The 19,111-nt window shown below is 40.4% G+C and overlaps 1 protein-coding gene and 1 long non-coding RNA gene across 6 annotated transcripts in view; one reads left to right on the top strand and one right to left on the bottom strand.

The window, feature by feature from the left end:
* LOC308472866 overlaps window positions 1-5,114 on the top strand; it is a 75,007-nt gene extending 69,893 nt beyond the window's left edge. The window contains exon 3 of the long non-coding RNA XR_013983789.1: window positions 877-5,114. This is a non-coding gene — a long non-coding RNA (uncharacterized lncRNA). The remainder of the gene's footprint in view (window positions 1-876) is intronic.
* ADGRB3 (adhesion G protein-coupled receptor B3) overlaps window positions 1-19,111 on the bottom strand; it is a 461,010-nt gene that overhangs the window by 19,906 nt on the left and 421,993 nt on the right. For 4 of the 5 annotated variants that reach the window (XM_080997952.1, XM_080997948.1, XM_080997950.1 and 1 more), the window contains 6 exons: window positions 18,974-19,059; window positions 13,989-14,087; window positions 13,455-13,626; window positions 10,319-10,414; window positions 7,973-8,012; window positions 5,132-5,775 (listed from right to left, as the gene is read on the bottom strand). In XM_080997952.1, coding sequence (XP_080854078.1) covers window positions 5,132-5,775; window positions 7,973-8,012; window positions 10,319-10,414; window positions 13,455-13,626; window positions 13,989-14,087; window positions 18,974-19,059 — 1,137 coding nt within the window. The remainder of the gene's footprint in view (window positions 1-5,131; window positions 5,776-7,972; window positions 8,013-10,318; window positions 10,415-13,454; window positions 13,627-13,988; window positions 14,088-18,973; window positions 19,060-19,111) is intronic. The other variant, XM_080997949.1, reaches the window with a different exon arrangement.

The raw sequence follows: 19,111 nt of genomic DNA, 5'->3' as shown, positions 1-19,111 counted from the left end.
AAAAAACAAGTTCATCTACTGAGGCTCTGCCAAAGCTATCTTTTAAGACTGACAGTGATGGTACTACTCAAATCAAATAATCCAGAAGGCTTTAAGATTTAGAGATGAGTAGCTGGAAAGATTCATGTAGGAGAGGGCTATCAAAGGCTACCAGCCATGATGGCTATGCTCTGCCTCCACAGTTGAAGACAGCAAAGCTTCTGAATACCAGTTATTGGAAACCACAGGAGGGGAGAGTGCTCTTGTGCTCAGGTCCTGCTTGCAGGTGTCTGGCAGGAGAACAGGATGCTGGACTAGGTGGGCCATTGGCCATAGGCAACAGGCGCTTTCTCTAGTTTAGATACTAGATGGCACTCTGAGTGGCATCAGGAGTTTCAGGTTATTGTTCTAGTCTTCTTTAATAGAGACAGCAATGTTTCGTCTCGCTTCCTGACTGGCATGCCCCCTGAGAAGATGACACAACCCAACCACTACTGAAGTACGATCCAATGTTAGTCATACTTTTAAAAAAATGTGTTTTTAATAGTTTTTTAAAAGTTTTATTTGTATTATTGATGTATTTGGCTCCTTTGGAAGGCAGGGTGAAATATAAATAGAGTAAGTAATAGAGTAGACTCACTTAAATCAAAATGTTCTAGTAACTTGTCTATTGATTTCACATGGTCTGCTCTGAGTATGACTAACATTGGCTCCCCCCTTTGCATATATCAGCTGTAAAACTCATAGAAATGCTATTTTACACCTTGCACTGGAGCACCGCGTGAGCTTTTGCAGAAGGATAAGAATTGTTATAGGACCTACTTATTATAGGACTGAGCAAACTCTTCCACCAGTGATTGCAGAACAGCACTAATGCCTATTTTCCTTTTGCCAAAGGTTCTTTGGATTCAACCCAGTGATTTCCCAGAAAAGGATGGATATTAGTTTCAAATGACTCATATAAGTGTTCCTTTCCTTCAGCATGTGAGTACAGTTACAGCAATGGGCCTATATGTTCTGCAATAGTTGCAATTCTGCAAGGTCCATTTGATGCTAGCAGTAAAAATACAAGATCAAAGAGGAGCCTCTAACAGCCCACCAAATTTCTGTTGGAAAGTAATATTTGATCGCTGCATCATTATCAGTGTTCTGCCTGTTGGAGTGAAAAAATATTCTGAGGATAAACTACACCCAGAAAAGTCAGAAGTTGATCAGAGTCCCCACTGGAAATGGGAACTAGAAGGACTATTTGTATTATGGTAGTTTGGTAAGTAATTTCCTAGTTAAACAATTCCCTTAATTACCTTGGCAATCTTTCCTCTCTTTTATTATGCATCCAACAATCTTTGGTATTGCATTTTTAGATTTTAAAATTGATGAGCAGAGGCCACAAATCACACAAGTGCCCTTTACTGACATGACTAATTAATTACATGGAAGTAATGATAAAATGGCAATGTAAATTATGCAGAAAGCTATCATGATAGCAGAGGTTATGATTAGACTGAACATTGGGGAACACATCTTCCTGTCATGTGCTCAATGGCATGTTCAATGGTAGCTTCTGCTTAATGGAAGGGAATTCCTTTCTGTCTCTGACACCTGTACTGGAGAGGGACAATTCCATAAATATGACAGACCAATCTATAGCCACATAGATTATATGATGACACGGCTTTGACAGCCACTATGGTGTAGTGGTTGGAGAGTTGGACTAAGACTTGGTGACCAGGGTTCAAGTCCTCATGTAGCCATGAAACTTATTATGTGATTTTGGGCTAGCCACCATTCTTTCATCCTTACCTATTCTCAGGGTTGTTCTGGAGGAAAGGTGGGATATAAGTGTAAAAATAAACTATTATTGCAATGAAGTGATATCAGCTAAATTTTCAGGTAGCCATCCAACTGAGTTTTCTGAGTGGTTTTCAATAGGCAAATGACACCCAGCTCCATTTCTTTGTTACAAGTCAATCAGGTGTGGTGATAGAAGCCCTGCACTGGCCAGGTTTATGGTTTTGCGGTTCAACTTTAGAGCTCTGAACAGCTTGGGACCTGCTTATCTGAAGGAATGCCTTCAACCATATAGACCTGCCCAGCTATTAAGATCTTGCAATGAGTCCCTTCTAGTTGTGCCACAACCTGCCAAAGTACATTAGTGGAAACCAGGGGGAGGTCTATTCCATTGTAGCATTCAGTGTGTGAAACCTTTTCTCTCTGCACACCCTTGAAAAAGGCAGGTATTAACTATCTTGACATTTGGCTACCTCATGAAAGTTCATTTATTCACTCAGGCTTTTGTGGGCTATTGACACAGCAGTCCTTGAGATTATCTGGCTCTTGCTTATTACTGTTTGCATTTTGCTAGTGTGTTTGCATATTGTGATGCCCTGTTACTTTACCTTGCTTTGATATACGGTGGTACCTTGGTTCTCAAATGCCTTAGTATTCAAACAACGTGGAACCCAAACACTACAAACACGGAAGTAAGTGTTCCGGTTTGTAAATTTTTTTTGGAAGCCGAACATGCTCCATTTTGAGTGCCACACTTCCAATTTGAGTGTTACACTTAAGTCTGTCTGTTTTTGCTATTTATTTTGTGTTTTTTGTTTTTGTGACTGTGTGGAACCCAGTTCAGCTACTGATTGATTGATTGATTGATTGATTGTGTGACTGCAGTACATTGTTTATTGCTTTCATTTTATGGATTAATGATCTCGTCGTAAAATTCATGTTAAATTGCTGTTTTAGGGGTTGTTTTTAAAAGTCTGGAACGGATTAATCCATTTTGCATTACTTTCTATGGGAAAGTGCGCCTTGGTTTGGGAACGCTTTGGTTTTGGAACGGACTTCTGGAATGGATTAAGTTTGAGAACCAAGGTACCACTGTATTGTTTCCTTAAGCTGTTGTATCCAAATATTTTAGATTAATAAATATAAACCATCATAAATTTTGCATGTATTGCAGATATTCCAGTGTAAAAGTGGATCCCAAAACTTGCCATTTAATTCCAGTGTGAGAAGAATTTGGCAGTAAACTTTTTTTCCATAAAATAGAAAGAACCACCCGTTCCTCTTGATATTTTATACATTTGAAAGTAGTAGTAGTAATAATAATAATTGAAAATGACAATGATGCCAAAAACATATGTGGTTAAGAAGCCCACTTATAGGCAATCCAGCTTCTTCTTTTTTCTCTCAAGGAACATCCAACATCACTCTCCCTCCTGGTCTGTCACAAAGGTCTTGTCTTGTGGCACATCTACTCCCCCTAATGTCATACCCTGAGTCTTAGTGCTTGCCCAAACCTTTTAACACAAAATCTCTACCCATCCAACATCACGGCCCTTCTCTCATAAAAGAGATATAAACAACTTCAGGATTCCAGTCAGCACAGCCCATTATGATGCATTAAAACCAAGGAAGTGGCTAACTACACATTTTGCTAAAATGGGTAAGTTGGAGTCCTGATGGTGACTAAGAAAAACGGTTTTTAATGTGTGTTTTTGAGAAGCAGGGGAGGGATAAAGCAGTGCCATAACCCTTCCAACATCCCCATTTCTGCATTACAAATCACTCCAAAGCGGAGGCTTGAAATACATGTGTGCCCTTCAAATGCATTTTTAAAACCCTTCCTTTTTGGAGTAGAGAAACAGCAGGCAGGGAAAGAGTTCTGTCTCCAGAGAGCCTCCAGTTCATCTTTCAACTTCTACCTTGTCTGTTTATAGTTGCTAAGCTGGCAAAGGTCTGGAGAACACACAGCACTCAACCATCCCATTATGTTTTTAAGATAAAAAGCAATAGTTAAACCCAGGAAAACTGTTCCAAAGTTCCTGCTCACCCCTGCAAAAGCAGCTGAAAAATGTACCTTGGTTACATTGGGGGAACAGGAAGAAGAGTTTTATTCAATAGGTTGGGGCTTCAGCGCTGGATAGTTTTGTACCTCTGAACTAAGTACATTTTCTGAGAGTCATCATATAGGCGTACTTCCCAACTTGGACCTAGAACCACTCTTCCCAAGCCTGGTGCCGCCTTCTAAAGTCCTACTTGGCCAAAGCTCTCTTGTGGCTTGGGAACACCCGCTGTCCCTGCCTTTGGATCTACCCTATCACTGAGGATCATACATGCCCTACCTTCCTTTGCATGTCTAAGCAGACACGAGGCTAGCTAGTCCTGCTCATTTTCAGTATTGTGACATAAGCACAGCACAGACATGGTGATGTATGGCTGGTGAAAATGCACCCCAGGGTATGGTTTGAAGGCAAGTGAGGCAACCACCTTGCTAAGGATGTCTGGGTCTGGTCTGGATGGGAGCCTGCCTGGGAACCTCATGTATACCACACTTTCTTCCATGATGGAAGAAAGGTGGAATATAAATGTTAAGAAAACAAACAAATGGAATATTCATTGCACCCCGAACCACACCATTCAATCAGTAAGCAAAAGTCCCCTATACACAAATACATGTATAACAGTATGGAAGCCACTGCCTCATGGTACAAGCTGATGTCACTGCTCTCTAGAGAATCAAATCATAAGAGCAAGAGGGGGCTCCTGGAGGAGACCAAAGGCTCATCATTCCAGTATTCTCTTTCTCACACAGGTCAGGGTGGTCCACAACAGGACATGAGTGCAATAGCCCCTCACCCAAGTTGGTAACTGGTAACTGAGAAACACAGTGCCTCTGAACTGGCGGATAGCATACCGTCATTATAACTTGTAGCCACTGCCAAATTTATTATCCATGAATGTGTATAATCGGTAACCCATGTAGGTGTGCATGATCGTGTCAGTCTTTCTCACTCAATTAGTGAATGATCAGTACTACTAATGCAGGCTTCCTCAACCTCAGCCCTCCTGTTATTTTTGGCCTACAACTTCCATGATCCCCAGCTAGCAGGACCAGTGGTCAGGGATGATGGGAATTGTAGTCTCAAAACAGCTGGAGGGCCGAGGTTGAGGAAGCCTGTACTAATGGAACTTTGATAGTCACCAATACTCCTCACTACTATAAGATTGTACCATGGGGAAGTAACTTCCATGCTGCTGCTGCTATTGCTGTGTATGTGAAGGGGGGGTAAGAGACTCACAGCTACCTACATCCAACACACCTAGAACAACACGATGCATACACTTAAATTTTTATATGACTGACCTCCAGAGAACTCATTGATATGGTTGATCCGGTTTCACTTCTTGCTAGTCCTGTGCTATCATCCATCTCTGAAGCCATGAAATTCTTTACTGCTGTGCGAGGTTCAAAAGGCAAGTTCTGCATGTGTTCCTGGGTAGGGAGGTGTTGATCTAAATTCATACTGAACTGGTCCATTACATTGGGGTTCATACTAAACTCAGGATTAACTTTGTAGTGCAATAGCCTTTCATGAGGCAAGGTCTCCATGCCTAGATTCAATTTGCTGTCATCCTTTAGAGATGTCTGTGCATTCACTGAGCCTCTGGGCATGACTATATAGTCACTCTCCATCATTCGGTCCTGAGGGTGGACTATGTCCATATCTGCACCTCTCAGGTTGTCATCAGTACATAAATACACAGTCCGCCGCAGCTCTGTGTTGTCTTTTTTCAGACACTGATTGGCCAGCTCACTCATGCTCATGGGCATATGCATGCCTCCAGACTGCTGAATGATAACTTTAGAAATTATATTCCCAGGCAACGTCGAGTAGCTCATTCCTTCAGGGTTGGCAGGTTTCTCCTCTTCGTCATCGTTCAGTGAAATTCTAGAAAGGGTTCCTGTTATTGTAGCTGCTCTGCAGGGTCCAATATCCTTATGGAGAACTGTGAATGAGAGAGGAGGGCCACAAGTTTTCAAAAGGTCCTGCAGGTAGAGTTCTCACTCTGGTTGCAAATATGTCATCATCCCCATTTAATTTAGGGCAGGAGTGGCTGTTTTTTCTTGGCCCGGGGACTGCATTCACCCTACGCTAACCCTCATGGGCTGTGTACCAGTGGGGGACATGGCCCAAAGTGGGTGTAGCCACCCTGCACTCTTGCACACAGGCTCACAGGCACCCAGAGGACACCCACAAAGGCACTCGGACCTCCTTTCTTAGCTGATCTGTGCAGTTCAGCTGAGGAAGAGGGTTATCACCCCTTCTCTGCTAACCAAATTAGTATTAATCTGATGGATGTGAAGGGGACAATTTACACCCCTGTCAGGGTGCTGGGTTCTGTTCACCCCATTGCTATATCTACTTGAATTCATTTTCTTTTTTGCCACTGCCAAAATCAGTGGTGTTTTGGGGGTCCAGAAAAATCAGGCCCTCGAACTGGGAGTTGGCCATCCCCAATTTAGAGCAAGCTTTGAGCAATGCAATAACACCAGTAAATATAAAGGAGGAATATTGTCATTTGGGGATACATTGTGAGAAGAAGCGAAATCATTTCATTTCTCCCTTAAGATTTGTTTCTGTTTTGGATAACACAGCCCCTGATATTATAACACATGTCACACTATCCAGGTAATATACATCAAGACAGCCTTTTCAATTAAGACAGATGTGATTGCCTTTCCACTTTCAGCCAATATTGGCCTTGCAATATTGGCCTTGAAGCAAGGATACGTATGGAAGAGGCGAGGCCAATTCAAATCTCTTAACAATGCAGTACTTAACAGAAAATGAGAAAATACATGTTAGCAAATGTTAAAGTGGTCATTACACTATTTCTAAGCACACACTTCTTATTAAGACTCTCATTTTTTTTAATTAATCCCTTATTTTTTCAAGGCAAAGTCCAGTCATGTCTGCCCTATCTTCTTCTGCAAGGCATCTTTTTCTTGTTCAGTTTCTAATCATGAATGCTCTGGAGAGCAGTACCACATTCCCCCTGTCATTAGGGAGCTGACCTGGGTGCTCATGTTCTTAAAGTCCACACCTAAAAATCACAGGACCATTAAAGTACTAAGGAAGGATGATAAAGGCATTAGTACAACTGTTTATATTCAGATGAGGCAATGCAGTTCTAAACAGACATCATGGTGCACAGCTAGCGTTAATGTACTGTTTCCAGTGTTACTCTAGGACATTTTACCATATCCAGTACTAGTCCTATGCAGAGTAGACCCATTGAAATTAATGCAAGGGTTTAGTTAGGTCCATTAATTTCAATGGATCTACTCTTGAGTAGGACTAGAATTGGCATGAACCCACTGACTGGAAAAATCTGTACCCTGATGACTATTTGCTGGCACAGCAGAGCCCAGGATTAGAACCGAGGAATATCCCATTCCCGTTCTTAAGCGCTCTTAAACAACATTTTGTTTGCAGTTGCCAAAGCAAACTGCTGATCATGAACCCTTTTTTAGCCAGCACAATCAGAAAGAAACTCTGAACCATTTAAAATTCAGATTTTTTGAATTCATTGATGGCAATTTGCATTTAATTCAGAAGAACGATAAATGCACTTTAATCTGGTATAGTATTAATTGTATATTTAGAGAACATGTTTTTTGGGGAGGGGGGCCGATAGTAAGGTTGTGTATGCTTGTTTAATTGCTAGTCCTATTACCAGCAGCTTTTCAAAGGCTTCTTACATGATAGTCTGGCTGCATATAATTACCCCAACCCAGTGAATGCTTGCAGATGCAAGAGCTCTGGTGCGTGCAGACTCAACAGCTTACAAGGAGCTGTTTCTCAAGCCTGTTGCACATAAGGATTAGACATTTATTAGCCTCTTCCTGTACCCTGGCTTCTTTGGCCACACTCCTGAAGATTACTAGAGACTGAATTTTCAGAACGCTGTGCCTGCACTGTCTTGCACATTTTGTCATATTTCTGGTGCATAGCAAAATACATTTCTGGCCATGGCATCAAATATTTATATCCTGTAAAGCAATTTCTACCTCCATATTGGTAAAATGGTCTTTTTGGTAGAAAAAGTCTTGTCTAAATGCATATCTGACACTTCAGTTACACTAACAAAGTAAATTTTTATCTGATCTTCCTACATTCACATGGTGATCTGACAGCCTTACCTGATCGACAGGCAATGTCCACATCTTTTTCAAAATCTGTCTGTAACAATAACAAATAAAAGTTTATTAAGACAAGCATTGCCACTCATCAACATCCGTGGCACCATTCATATAACAAAAGCTACCATAAAGATATCAAAATTTTCAAAGTAGGGTGTTCAGGGTTTGGCATTTGAAAAACAGGGGGCCTGCAGTACTTAGCTAATTGCGAACCACTGCTCTAGAGGTTTAGGGAAACCCCTATAACAAATCTAGGGGCATGTTGGACAGGGGAGAGGGGGGAAATGTTCTCTTGTGTAAGCAAAAAATCATTGCACAGATTGAATGATTGCCACACTGCTACGTTGGATCCTGCACTTTCTGTGCTAGTGTGTTCTCAAACTCAACAATGGGCTAACTTCACTTAATCATCATTTCTACAATGTAGCCCCTTGGACTGATGGCTCCATTTACATCAAGTGTAGGGATACATCAAGGAATATTTTAGTCCAAATTAAAGAATTCAGAAGAAGGCATGCTGCTGTTGAGTATGCCACAGGAAAACTCTTACTTAAATATCTCCCTGCAATCCTATATTTGCATAACCAAAAGAATCAGCTCTATAAAGCTTCCAAGCTCTCTGTTGAGGCAGGTGGCTTTGGTGAGTTTCCACATAAAAAAAAACAAAAACACTTCCACACTTAACACTGTACACATAAATATACAGCTGAACATTTCACAGCTACCGTTTTGTAACATTTTCAAGGGCATTAATTTGCTCTTTGCAAGAAGAGCCTTCCAGAGTGCTCCAAGTGTTCTACTGCGCATTTGCTGTGTGTACATGCAGTGGGCTATTATGCAGAGCTTAGTTAAAGCAATTTCCCTAGTATTAGTGTGGAATTCTAAGGGAGCTGCTGGGATTCACTAAGTTCCTTTCTGCCATATGCCATTCAGATGACTATGCAGAAGACCATCTGTATACTCATTTCTTGTAGTCCCTTGCATCAATCACAGTGTAATTCCCAAATTCCACATTGAGCTTCTGAGAAAGGCAGGATAGAAGGATAAGTGAATTCTGCCAAAGTCACTACCATTTCAAAAACGGTTATGGTATAGCATAATGGCCAGCAGTCTGAGCTAGCAATTTTACCTCTGGCACGAGCTTGCCTTAAGAAACCCACTCTCACCCCCTAGACTGCAATATGGGAAGTATAATATTGTTCTATAGACTCATATATCATATAATTTTAGAGTTGGAAGGTACCTTGGAGGTCACCTCTCTCAGTGCAGGAATCTTGCAATGACAGCATCCTTGACAGATGGCTCTACAGCCGCTGCTTAAACACCTCCGGTAGAGGAGAGGCAACCATCTCCCAAGGCAGCCTGTACCACTCTTAAAACAGCTCTTACCATTAGATATTTTCCCTATCATCGAGCCAAAGTCTGCTCTCTTGCAAGTTCTGCTCATTGGTTCTAGCCCTGTGTCTCTGAAGCAGCAGAGTCTGCTCCGTATTCTGTTGCGTCTTACCCTTCTTAGGTGCCTGTTGTAAGGATTACTGCGATAACGTACACGAAGCACTTCAGAACATTTGAAATGCACTATGCAAATAGTTATGTTTTATTACTATTTTTAACCCTACATGACCCTAGCATTCTTTCTCAGAAATTATAATTCCATGCAGGAAAAGTGGCAACTAATATGAGTGAGAAAAGGTCTTCATAGTGTATGTATAAGTGTGTATTTTGTACTGTATATTTGTGTGTGTGTGTGTGTGTGTGTGTTTATTCCCATTCCATCTTCATTGACATAGAAGCTAGAGTGTTGGACAAGGACCTCGGAGACCAGGGTTCAAATCCTTACTCGGCTATGAAGCTCACTGGGTGACGTTGGGTTAGTGACTCACTCTTAGCCTAACCTACCTCACAGGGTTGTTGTGAGGAGAACTATATACACCACACTGAGCTCCTTGGTGGCAAGGTCAGAAATAAATGTAATAAATAAATATAAAATCAAAATGATAATCTGACAGATACAATAAACATTAGAACAATATAAAGCGAATATATATTACAACTCCTCCTCCATATACCAGTCAGTGACTAAATCAAGACCCGACATCACTAAAAGCATGGCTAAAGAAATATTTTTTTTAGCTGATGCTGAAATCCAACCAATACTGGTGCCAGCTGGATTTCAAAAGAGAGAAGGCGTTCTATTTACGAAATATAATTAAATAAATGGAATAATGAAGGCAAACTTATGCTTGTGGGGCACCTTTAACAACCAAACCCTGTACACTATTGAAATGTTCATTTTGCCCACAAGAGCCAACTGGAAATAGCAGGCAAGAAGCAATAAAAACTAACCATGATTTGAGCGTGTCCATTAGGAAATGAACTTGAAGAATCTGCATTGATTGGATCCTGGCAGTTTCTTAAACGGCATCTAAATGCATCTTGAACCTGGTGAAAGATGCCAAGAATTCAGCACACCTCTTTAAAATATAGACAAAATTATTAAAAAGCAATAATAGCAATGCTTCAGTTGTCACAGAGTAGTGTTTAGGATGCCATCTTTGGATGACGCAGTACAGTTGACAGGACTGAAGCAAATACATAAAATGGTACCACCATTGGGTTAATGCACAGCACACAAGCGTGTGCCTCCCTGCCCATACCTCAGATGTCAGGAGACACAAAAGGCACGTGTAACCACTGATAGGCCCAAGAGCACCTCCAACGCTGCAAACCCGGTGATAAATTTAATGCATGCTTTGTAAGGCCAGCCAGATGGAGAACACTTCAGACTGGTACTGTTTGTTTGCTAGCTTTTGCCGAATGCCAAGAGCAAGCAAACGATGGCTACCATCCTGTGGGTGATCTCCATTATTTGAGCACGCTGCAAAACAATTGAATGTGAGATCCTATTAAATTCTTCTCTGTAGCTCCTCTGGCTTTTCTGATATTCAGTGCTCAAGGTATATTCTTTTAAAGCAGTTTCTTCAGGTTTTTCTCTTACCCTCTGACATGAAGCTGCAAGCTTCTCTCAGAGCCAGACACAGCAAGAGAGACAGATGTGCTGAACGTGCGGGTACCAAGGAAGTGGTTTCCTTAGCAACAGTAACCAATTCAAAGCTCTTATAACTTGCCCTCTCTCCTCACGTGTCCTCTATTTTTATTTTTTATTTTTAGTCTCTGCAGTTTAGATATGGGGTAGTAGTATAGCTTTAAATGCTAGGCATGGGTTAAAAAGATACAGATACAGATATATATCCCAATAATTAAGAACACAGGAAAAGGAGAAAATAAATAAGTTTTTTTCTCTCACTTTATTGCCAATCTTTAGGTTTTGACATAATTCAAATTAGGATCTGAACACACACACACACACACACACACACACACACACACACCCCATATCTATCACCTGTCTCAATAAAACATGTTTAACAAATTGCTGAATTCAAAACCTGGTAATTAAGGATTCATGATTTGTGGTCATTTTACTGAAATTGTACTGAAATATGAATAGTGTCTACTTCTGCCTACTTGAGATAGTAGCCATGCTATCATTTACATCAGGTGTGGAGGACTCCCAGCCCTCCAGATGTCGGTGGCACATGCACTGGTTATTTCCTGCTTGGACTACTGCAGTGCATTCTACCTTTGAAGGTGACTCAGAAAGTATAATTAATCCAGAATGCAACGGCTAGACTGGTGACTGGGAGCAGCCGCCAAGACCATATAACACCGGTCCTGAAAGACCTACATTGGCTCCCAGTACATTTCTGAGCACAATTCAAAGTGTTGGTGCTGACCTTTAAAGCTTTAAACAGCCTCGGCCCAGTACCCCTGAAGGAGTGTCTCCACCCCCATCATTCAGCACCGAGGGCCTTCTGGTGGTTTCCCCACTGTGAGAAGTGAAGCTAGAGGGAACCAGGCAGAAGGCCTTCTCGGTAGTTGCGCCCACCCTGTGGAATACCCTCCCATCATATGTCAGGGAGATGAGTAATTATATAACATTTATGAAGCATCTGAAGGCAGCCCTGTATAGGGAAGTTTTTAAAGGTTTAATGTTTTACTGTGTTTTTATATATTCTGGAAGCTGCCCAAAGTGGCTGGGGCAACCCAGTCGGATGGGTGAGGTACAAATTAAGAAGAAGAAGAAGAAGAAGAAGAAGAAGAAGAAGAAGAAGAAGTACCCTGGGTTAAGAACTTAATTTGTTCTGAAGGTCCATTCTTAACCTGAAACTGTCTTAACCTGAGGTACCACTTTAGCTAATGGGGCCTCCTGCTGCCACCGCACCTCCGCCACATGATTTCTATTCTCATCCTGAAGCAAAGTTCTTAACCCGAGGTACTGTTTCTGGGTTAGAGGAGTCTGTAACCTGAAGCGTCTGTAACCCAAGGTACCACTGTAATGGACTTGGTTGGTGGTGCTTGTCTTCATTTTGTGGGTTTACTGTGCAACATTTTGAAATCAACATTGTGAGAAGCTTCAAATTGTATCTGAAGCCTCCCTGGGTTTTTTCCAGTCCTAGAGCATCCCTTGAAGCAGACTCAAGTAATTACGGGAAATTCTTCTGGACAGCGTGATGTGATTTAGTAAGACACATTCTAAGACATATAAAAAACTCCAACTACAGCTGCTTTCACGTCGGCACTGATATCATTTGAAACTTTTTATAGAAACTGAAGTTGCCAGTTCATTTATTCACCACACCTATATATGTTTCTCCGTTTTCATGTACTAAAATGTCTGTTGCCGAGAATGAGAGGAAATGGACTATTTTCCAGTCTACAGTTTAAAAATGCATTATGAAATCCATGTTTCTTTAGATAACCATCTTTGATGGTGAGTCAAACCCTTAGGTAAGCCTTTCAGTGTAATATTTTATTAGCATTGGTTTAATCACATAAGGTTTCCAGGACAGATCCATTACGAGGATCCCGGATTTCAGATGGCTCATGCTCAATGATTCTGCTGTGCACAAGCGGTACAGATGCATGTTATATGGGAGCTGGAAGGAACTCAAGTGGGGAAGGATCTTGTGATTACCAAATGGTCTGATCCAGATTCTGAAGCCATTTGCTATTGTTGGTTGAAATACCAGAAGGTTGTAAATGTCAGAGTCACAGAAGACCTCTTGGAGATAGAAAAAGGCAGAAAAGGAAACCTTTAATTTGTTGGGCTATTGGGCTTTTTTTTCTTTTTTTGCTACATTTGCATCTGAAATCAATCAGGTTTCTCTTGACTTTAGCTCTGCCCAATCTCCACTTTGACTTTTCATTCAGTCCACTGGTTCTTTGTAGCTATGCATGGTGGCTTTTTTCCTCAATAGGCTGTCACATCTGTTTGTCACAAAAGAACATTGCTCAATTGCCCTGCTTTTGATCCCAGATTTTTCCTTGATATACAACTGAATTTCTGTGGAGCATTTGGTATTGCTGTAAAATTTCACAGCGGCACATGACAAATGCCATCGGGAAGTGGTTTCCTTACCTCCCTTCGGAGAATGCAGTGGACCATGACAATGACGAAGCCCTGCAATGAATCAAACACAGCAAAGAGTATCTGAAATAATATTGATCTCTTGTCAGTCATCGCCAGAACTGCAGACATCCAAGTCAGAGCCAAGAGAGGCAACACAACACAGGAACTCCAAAGGGATGCCCTAGAAAGTGACAAAGAGGAAGGAAAAGAGCAACAACAGTGACGCTGTAGAACCATGAGTGGACAATACAACCCTCTCTTCACATATATATATATGCAAATGTATAGATAACATATTTAAGGGTGGCAACTTGTTAGTTAATGTGAAGACCAATGACAAATATTTAGAGATCTATAAAGATTGATATTTTATTTTCTACATGTTACTCCAGTTGAATTAAAAAGTGTGGTTGCCATTTCTTTTCCTTTAAATTAACTATATTCAGCATTAGTAATCATAGTTTTTCATCACTGTAGCATCCCCGCCCCCCACATGCACTGTATAAGATTTGTAACAAGAAGATGTAAATGATTAGGACTAACATGGCATTACTGGCGGTGGTGGCTGACAAAGCTGTTGTTGAAACTACTCCACACTTGGCACATTTGAGCGTCAAACCGCTATGAGGCTCACTCATCTGACTGCAAACAAACAGAACACCCACAAAAAAGAACAAAATATTGAATTTTTTGTCACCAAAAAAAGTCGCGACTGAAATTTAGCTTTTTAAATATGATGTCATGCAAGAAAATAAAATAGCAGGTAGACTTATTCAGAATTTACAAAGCTCTATTTGAATCATACATTGTTTTACATTTTTTAAGTAAAAAAATAATGTTATTTGGGGGAGGGAAGTTTCATTTCATGCAAGGCCTAGTTCTTTCATTTAAGTCTTTTTTTTTTAAGGCCCCCACAGTGTCCAGAGATAAATGTCACTTGATAACACCGAAGTAAACAAGCACGTGCTAGTGTAGGACACACAAGGTGAGATCCCTCTATTCAGACCTTTAAGAAGACCAAAATGCTCATGATCATTTATTCGCTCAGAATGCAAGAGAAAGACAAATTGCCAGGGCAGCGTGTGCATACCTCTAATTAATTAAGAGGTGAACAAAGTTGGAAAATGACCACACACTAAGATGGCTCAGTCAATGTGCACTATGACATTGGCTGAAAGGTTGAAGGAGCTTTAAAACAAGATAGAATAAGCTCTTTCTTAGCTTACTCTAAATTTTTGCCAGAGGCTGGTCTGGATACAGGGTTTGAAATGTATGGAATTTAATGAAAGTATTATTTCAGGCTTGAAAAACAACATTTTAATAAAACACAGTACACAAGCATTAAGGTGAATATATGTGTGTACAGTATATGTTTGTTTGTACAACACACTGTATCACAACATCGAACAACTGGTTCAGTTTTCTTGCCCCATAAATTATAACAACTGAATTGCCTGGCTATTTCCAGCCTTTCATCTACCCTAACAGTTTCAGTGCCATCTAAGTACAGGCTGGCTGCCAGTTAGCTATCAAGCTAGGCTTAAGGTCCTGCTATTAACATCTGAAGTCCTAACAGCTCCAGACCAGGTTACCTCTGAAATATGGCAGGCACCAGCAGTGATGCGCTTCCATTGCTCATTAAAAACAGGCGTGTTTCCCCAAGCGTTTCCCTGACTGCTGATGCCAGTTTTTAATTATTCTCCTACTGTAATTATTATTTTAACTTTATGTTTACATTTATATCCAAGGAGCTAAAGGTGGCCTGTGTGGTTCTCCCTCTCCCTGTTTTATAATTTGCAATATCCCTGTGAAATAGATCTGAGAGAGAGTCGCTGGCGCAAGGTCACTCAATAATGTTTTTATCATTTTACGGATATGTTTTATTACTTTGTTATACAATATTTTATGATCACATTATTTCACTGTAGTAAACTTATTTGTGTATGTTTTTTCTTCTTTGATTAAGAGAGTGTTGCATTACTTTATTAAGTGTATTAAATGCAAAAAGTAATATGTAGTGGAACGGTTTTCATTGACCGGCGGAAGTTGCTGCAGATGAAATCCATGGGTGTCTGTCCAACAGCAGAACAGACTCCATTGGCAAAATGGATTCCACTCCCTGCTGCAGCTCTACATATGCCCCCCCCCCAATATTCTCAGGAAGGTTTTCAGAACCTGCAGGTTAGATATGAGGCAGGGCGCAGGAGGATTCAGGGCAAAGGAGAGAGGAAGGAGGAGTCTTGCTGTGCAAGTGAAGTCTGCTCATGTAATATTGGCTGTCACCCTGGATTTTTATAAAATGAAGAGAAAAATCTTATTACTCACCCCACCCCCTCACACCATCTGCCTGTGAAAGCTTACATGTACCAAACAACTCATCCTATAAGATGGAATTTACTATTGGAATAAGCAATAGATAAAAAAAAATAGAGTGACCAACTTGAGTCCTGGGGTCCCTAATGTGATGGATGTGGGCACCATGGCAGCCTCAGACACCCCCTTGGTATGTTGCGAGGCCCTGCTGCTCCTTCCATTTTTTATTTTTAAAATTGCAGGATGCTTCACTCTTTTTATTAATTTCGGGTAGTATTGAGCTGGCTGGACAGGGAACTGCAGGCTTGCAGTCACTCTGTCTTCTTATCTTCTTCTCCTCAAAATGCCTCAGGGTCCCAAGTTTTATCTGCTTTGTTTCCTTGTGTGTTTTTGGTTTTCCTGTTTATTTGGTGCACGTGTGTGTTTTGCATCCTTGTTATTTTGTTTGGTTGAGAGGTGTTTTGCCAATTTCAAGGCAAAATTGGCTGTTGCCTGCTGCTTTCTCCATTTCATTTGTTTTGCAATGTATGTAGGCCTTTGGAGCATTCCTTGGTTGTGGTAGTGTTGGTAGTTTTGCTCATCACAAGATTATTTGTGGTGCCAACAACAGTTTCTTAGATTTTCAAATGTGTTCCCAGAATCCAAAAGGCTAGGGACTCTTGGTGTAATGGCTCGGCTATTTTGAGGAATATGGTAAGAGGGATCAGCTTGCTTGAGAGATGGAGCTCAGTTTTTGTTTTTTGTTTTACATTCTGTCAAAAATATAGATGTAAATACTGTAGCCAAAATCCATATAAACATGAAAATCTATATAACTATGTTGATGTTTCATTTTATTTTGCACAAACAGGTTCTTGGAAATGAGAATGTTATGTTAATGTTTTTTTCATGTTGCTTTTTGGTGAAAGGCCCATTAAACAGCATACAAGAAAAATCAAATACACAATAAAAATAATTTAAAATTGTCTGGGGGATAACATAGTCCCTGAGAATGGAGGTTAGCCTTAGCCATCTCTGGCCTGTGGTATGCTCAGAGTCATCATTTGGTGGGAAGATTCAAAACTGTGGGTCTGGAAACCAAGGTTTATGAGGAACAGTTGAGGGTGATGGATATATTTAGCTTGGAAAAAAAGAGGCTGACAGGATATGATAGCTGTTGTCAAATTATCTAAAGGGCTGTCACATGTGAGATGGAGCAAGCTTGTTTTCTCCTGCTCTGGAGGGTATGACCTGAACCAAGTCTTCAAGTTACAAGAAGGGACACTCCAACTAAACATTAGGAAGAACTTTTTAACTGTAAGGGTTGTTTGATAGTGCAATGGACTCCCTTCAATGGACTCTCCTACTTTTTAAGCAAGCAAAAGTTGGGTGGCCATCTGTCATGGATACTTTAGTTGAGATTCCTGCATGAACCTCAGGGTCCCTTCCAACTCTACAATTCTATGATTCCATGATTCTTTGATTCTACTCTGAGTATGACTTTGTCAGATACACCTCACTGTAGGAATAATTCTGGGTTCCATACAGACATCATGCAATTTCCATTCCTGTACCAGAGGCGAGAGTGATTTTTATTTGGAGAATTTTTGGGTACAAGGGGTACAAGTATTCTAAGTGAACATATATATATATATATATATTATATATATTGTGTGTGTGTGTGTGTGTGTGTGTGTGTTGAGAACAGTGCTGCAAAGAATTGCTTGTTTCTGAAACTTGGATCAAGCAATCTTAAAGAGGAGAGGATTATGTGAAAGCATATGAGACTGGATCTTACCACCTTAAGGTATGTTATAATATTCCATAACCGTTTGTTACATTCCTGGAATGAAAATGCATAGAGCCCCTTGACACTGATTTTGCAATGTGAAATTGGCAACAGCTGCTTTATGGCTGCTGATTCACGTAGCCTTATCTAGAGGATAACTTCAACAATCCTAACCTGTGGTGTCTTAAGATTGACAAGTTTGCATGGACTAGAACCTCCTTCATCTGATTGAACTAATGGATATACATACATATTGGTATTTGTGATGGGATATAAGTGGGACCAAATCACATGTCAACAAGTCATGGTATAGTCTGCCTGTGAGAAACAGCTATTGAAGAACAGCTTTGCTTAACAGAGCAGTCTTATCATGCTAACTCAATATTCTTCAAAGGATCCAATCTTATCAAGATTAAATAGAGCATTAACAATCAATAATGAAATATCATGGAGTAGGATCTAGTCAGAGTTAAGCCCATGTTTAGATCTTCCCCACTGAATCAATGAACCCTGATCTAAGAGAATGTATGCTTGCCTGAATAAAAGAAGCTGAAATATTGATGATCAGCTGTTTGGTAGAGAAGGGAGAGCAGGGGTAACAGAATCTAGCACCCAGACCCTCTTCTGGACAGCCCCTAAGATGTAGAATTCCCTTATCCAAGTGGTGTGTCTGGCACCTGAGATGTATATATTTTAGGGCTTAAATTACTCTCTTAATTGATTTTAATATTGTATTTTGAAATTGCTGTTACCTGCCATGGGACCTTATGGTGAAGGATGGGTAAAGAAAAGGAATAGATAAGCAACAACAGATTGGCAGGAATCCAGCTTTTTCATGGACTCCCAGGCCCTGTCTGAAAGGAAATGCCTCACAATTGCATGGACAGAACCCACTCAATGCAAAGAATCTCCTCTTACAGACAAAAAAGGGGATCAATTTATAGAAAACCTTAACCATTAGCAAAGTGATATTTTGTTTGCCTGGAGTTCTATTCTGATACTTTATTGTGATGTATTACATATGCAAGCAACCAAGTGGTCCGCCTACCACCCATTTTATGTTAGGAATTACCTTGGGAAATCTTTTAGGGGAACATTCTAACTAAAGAGCATTACATAAGTCTGCGTCTCCATTCCGTACAAAGCCAATATTTTAGAAAGCCAATAATTTTGACATGCATAATCATTATTCAGGCTTTTGACTGACTTAATACCACTGTACTTGTGTTTTATTATTTTACTGTTGCTCAATCACATTTCCTCAGTTTTGGAGATGAATAAAATTGGTTAGACAGCTTTGTTAAACTATGCAAAAAAAAGATTCAAAGTGCAATCAAATAAATAGACATTTGGTAAACATAATATATACATAGAGACAAAAAAAAATAAATGAAAATAAGTAACAGATTTTCAGTAGGCCTGGGGGGAAAACCCAACTTCTGCTTACCCCGCTCTGTGTTTGAGTTTTTTATCTAGGATTCCATCTCTGGAAACAAGTTTATTAAACACCAGAATGCCAATCACCATGTTGACCTGTTAAATATAAAACAAACAGACGAAAAAACAAGCAGTCACCCCTTTAAGT

Source organism: Podarcis pityusensis (assembly GCF_964106645.2).
Source record: "Podarcis pityusensis genome assembly, chromosome: 3".
NCBI lineage: Eukaryota > Metazoa > Chordata > Lepidosauria > Squamata > Lacertidae > Podarcis > Podarcis pityusensis.
Note: the sequence above shows the minus strand (reverse complement) of the source record. Positions and strands in the feature narration are given on the sequence as shown.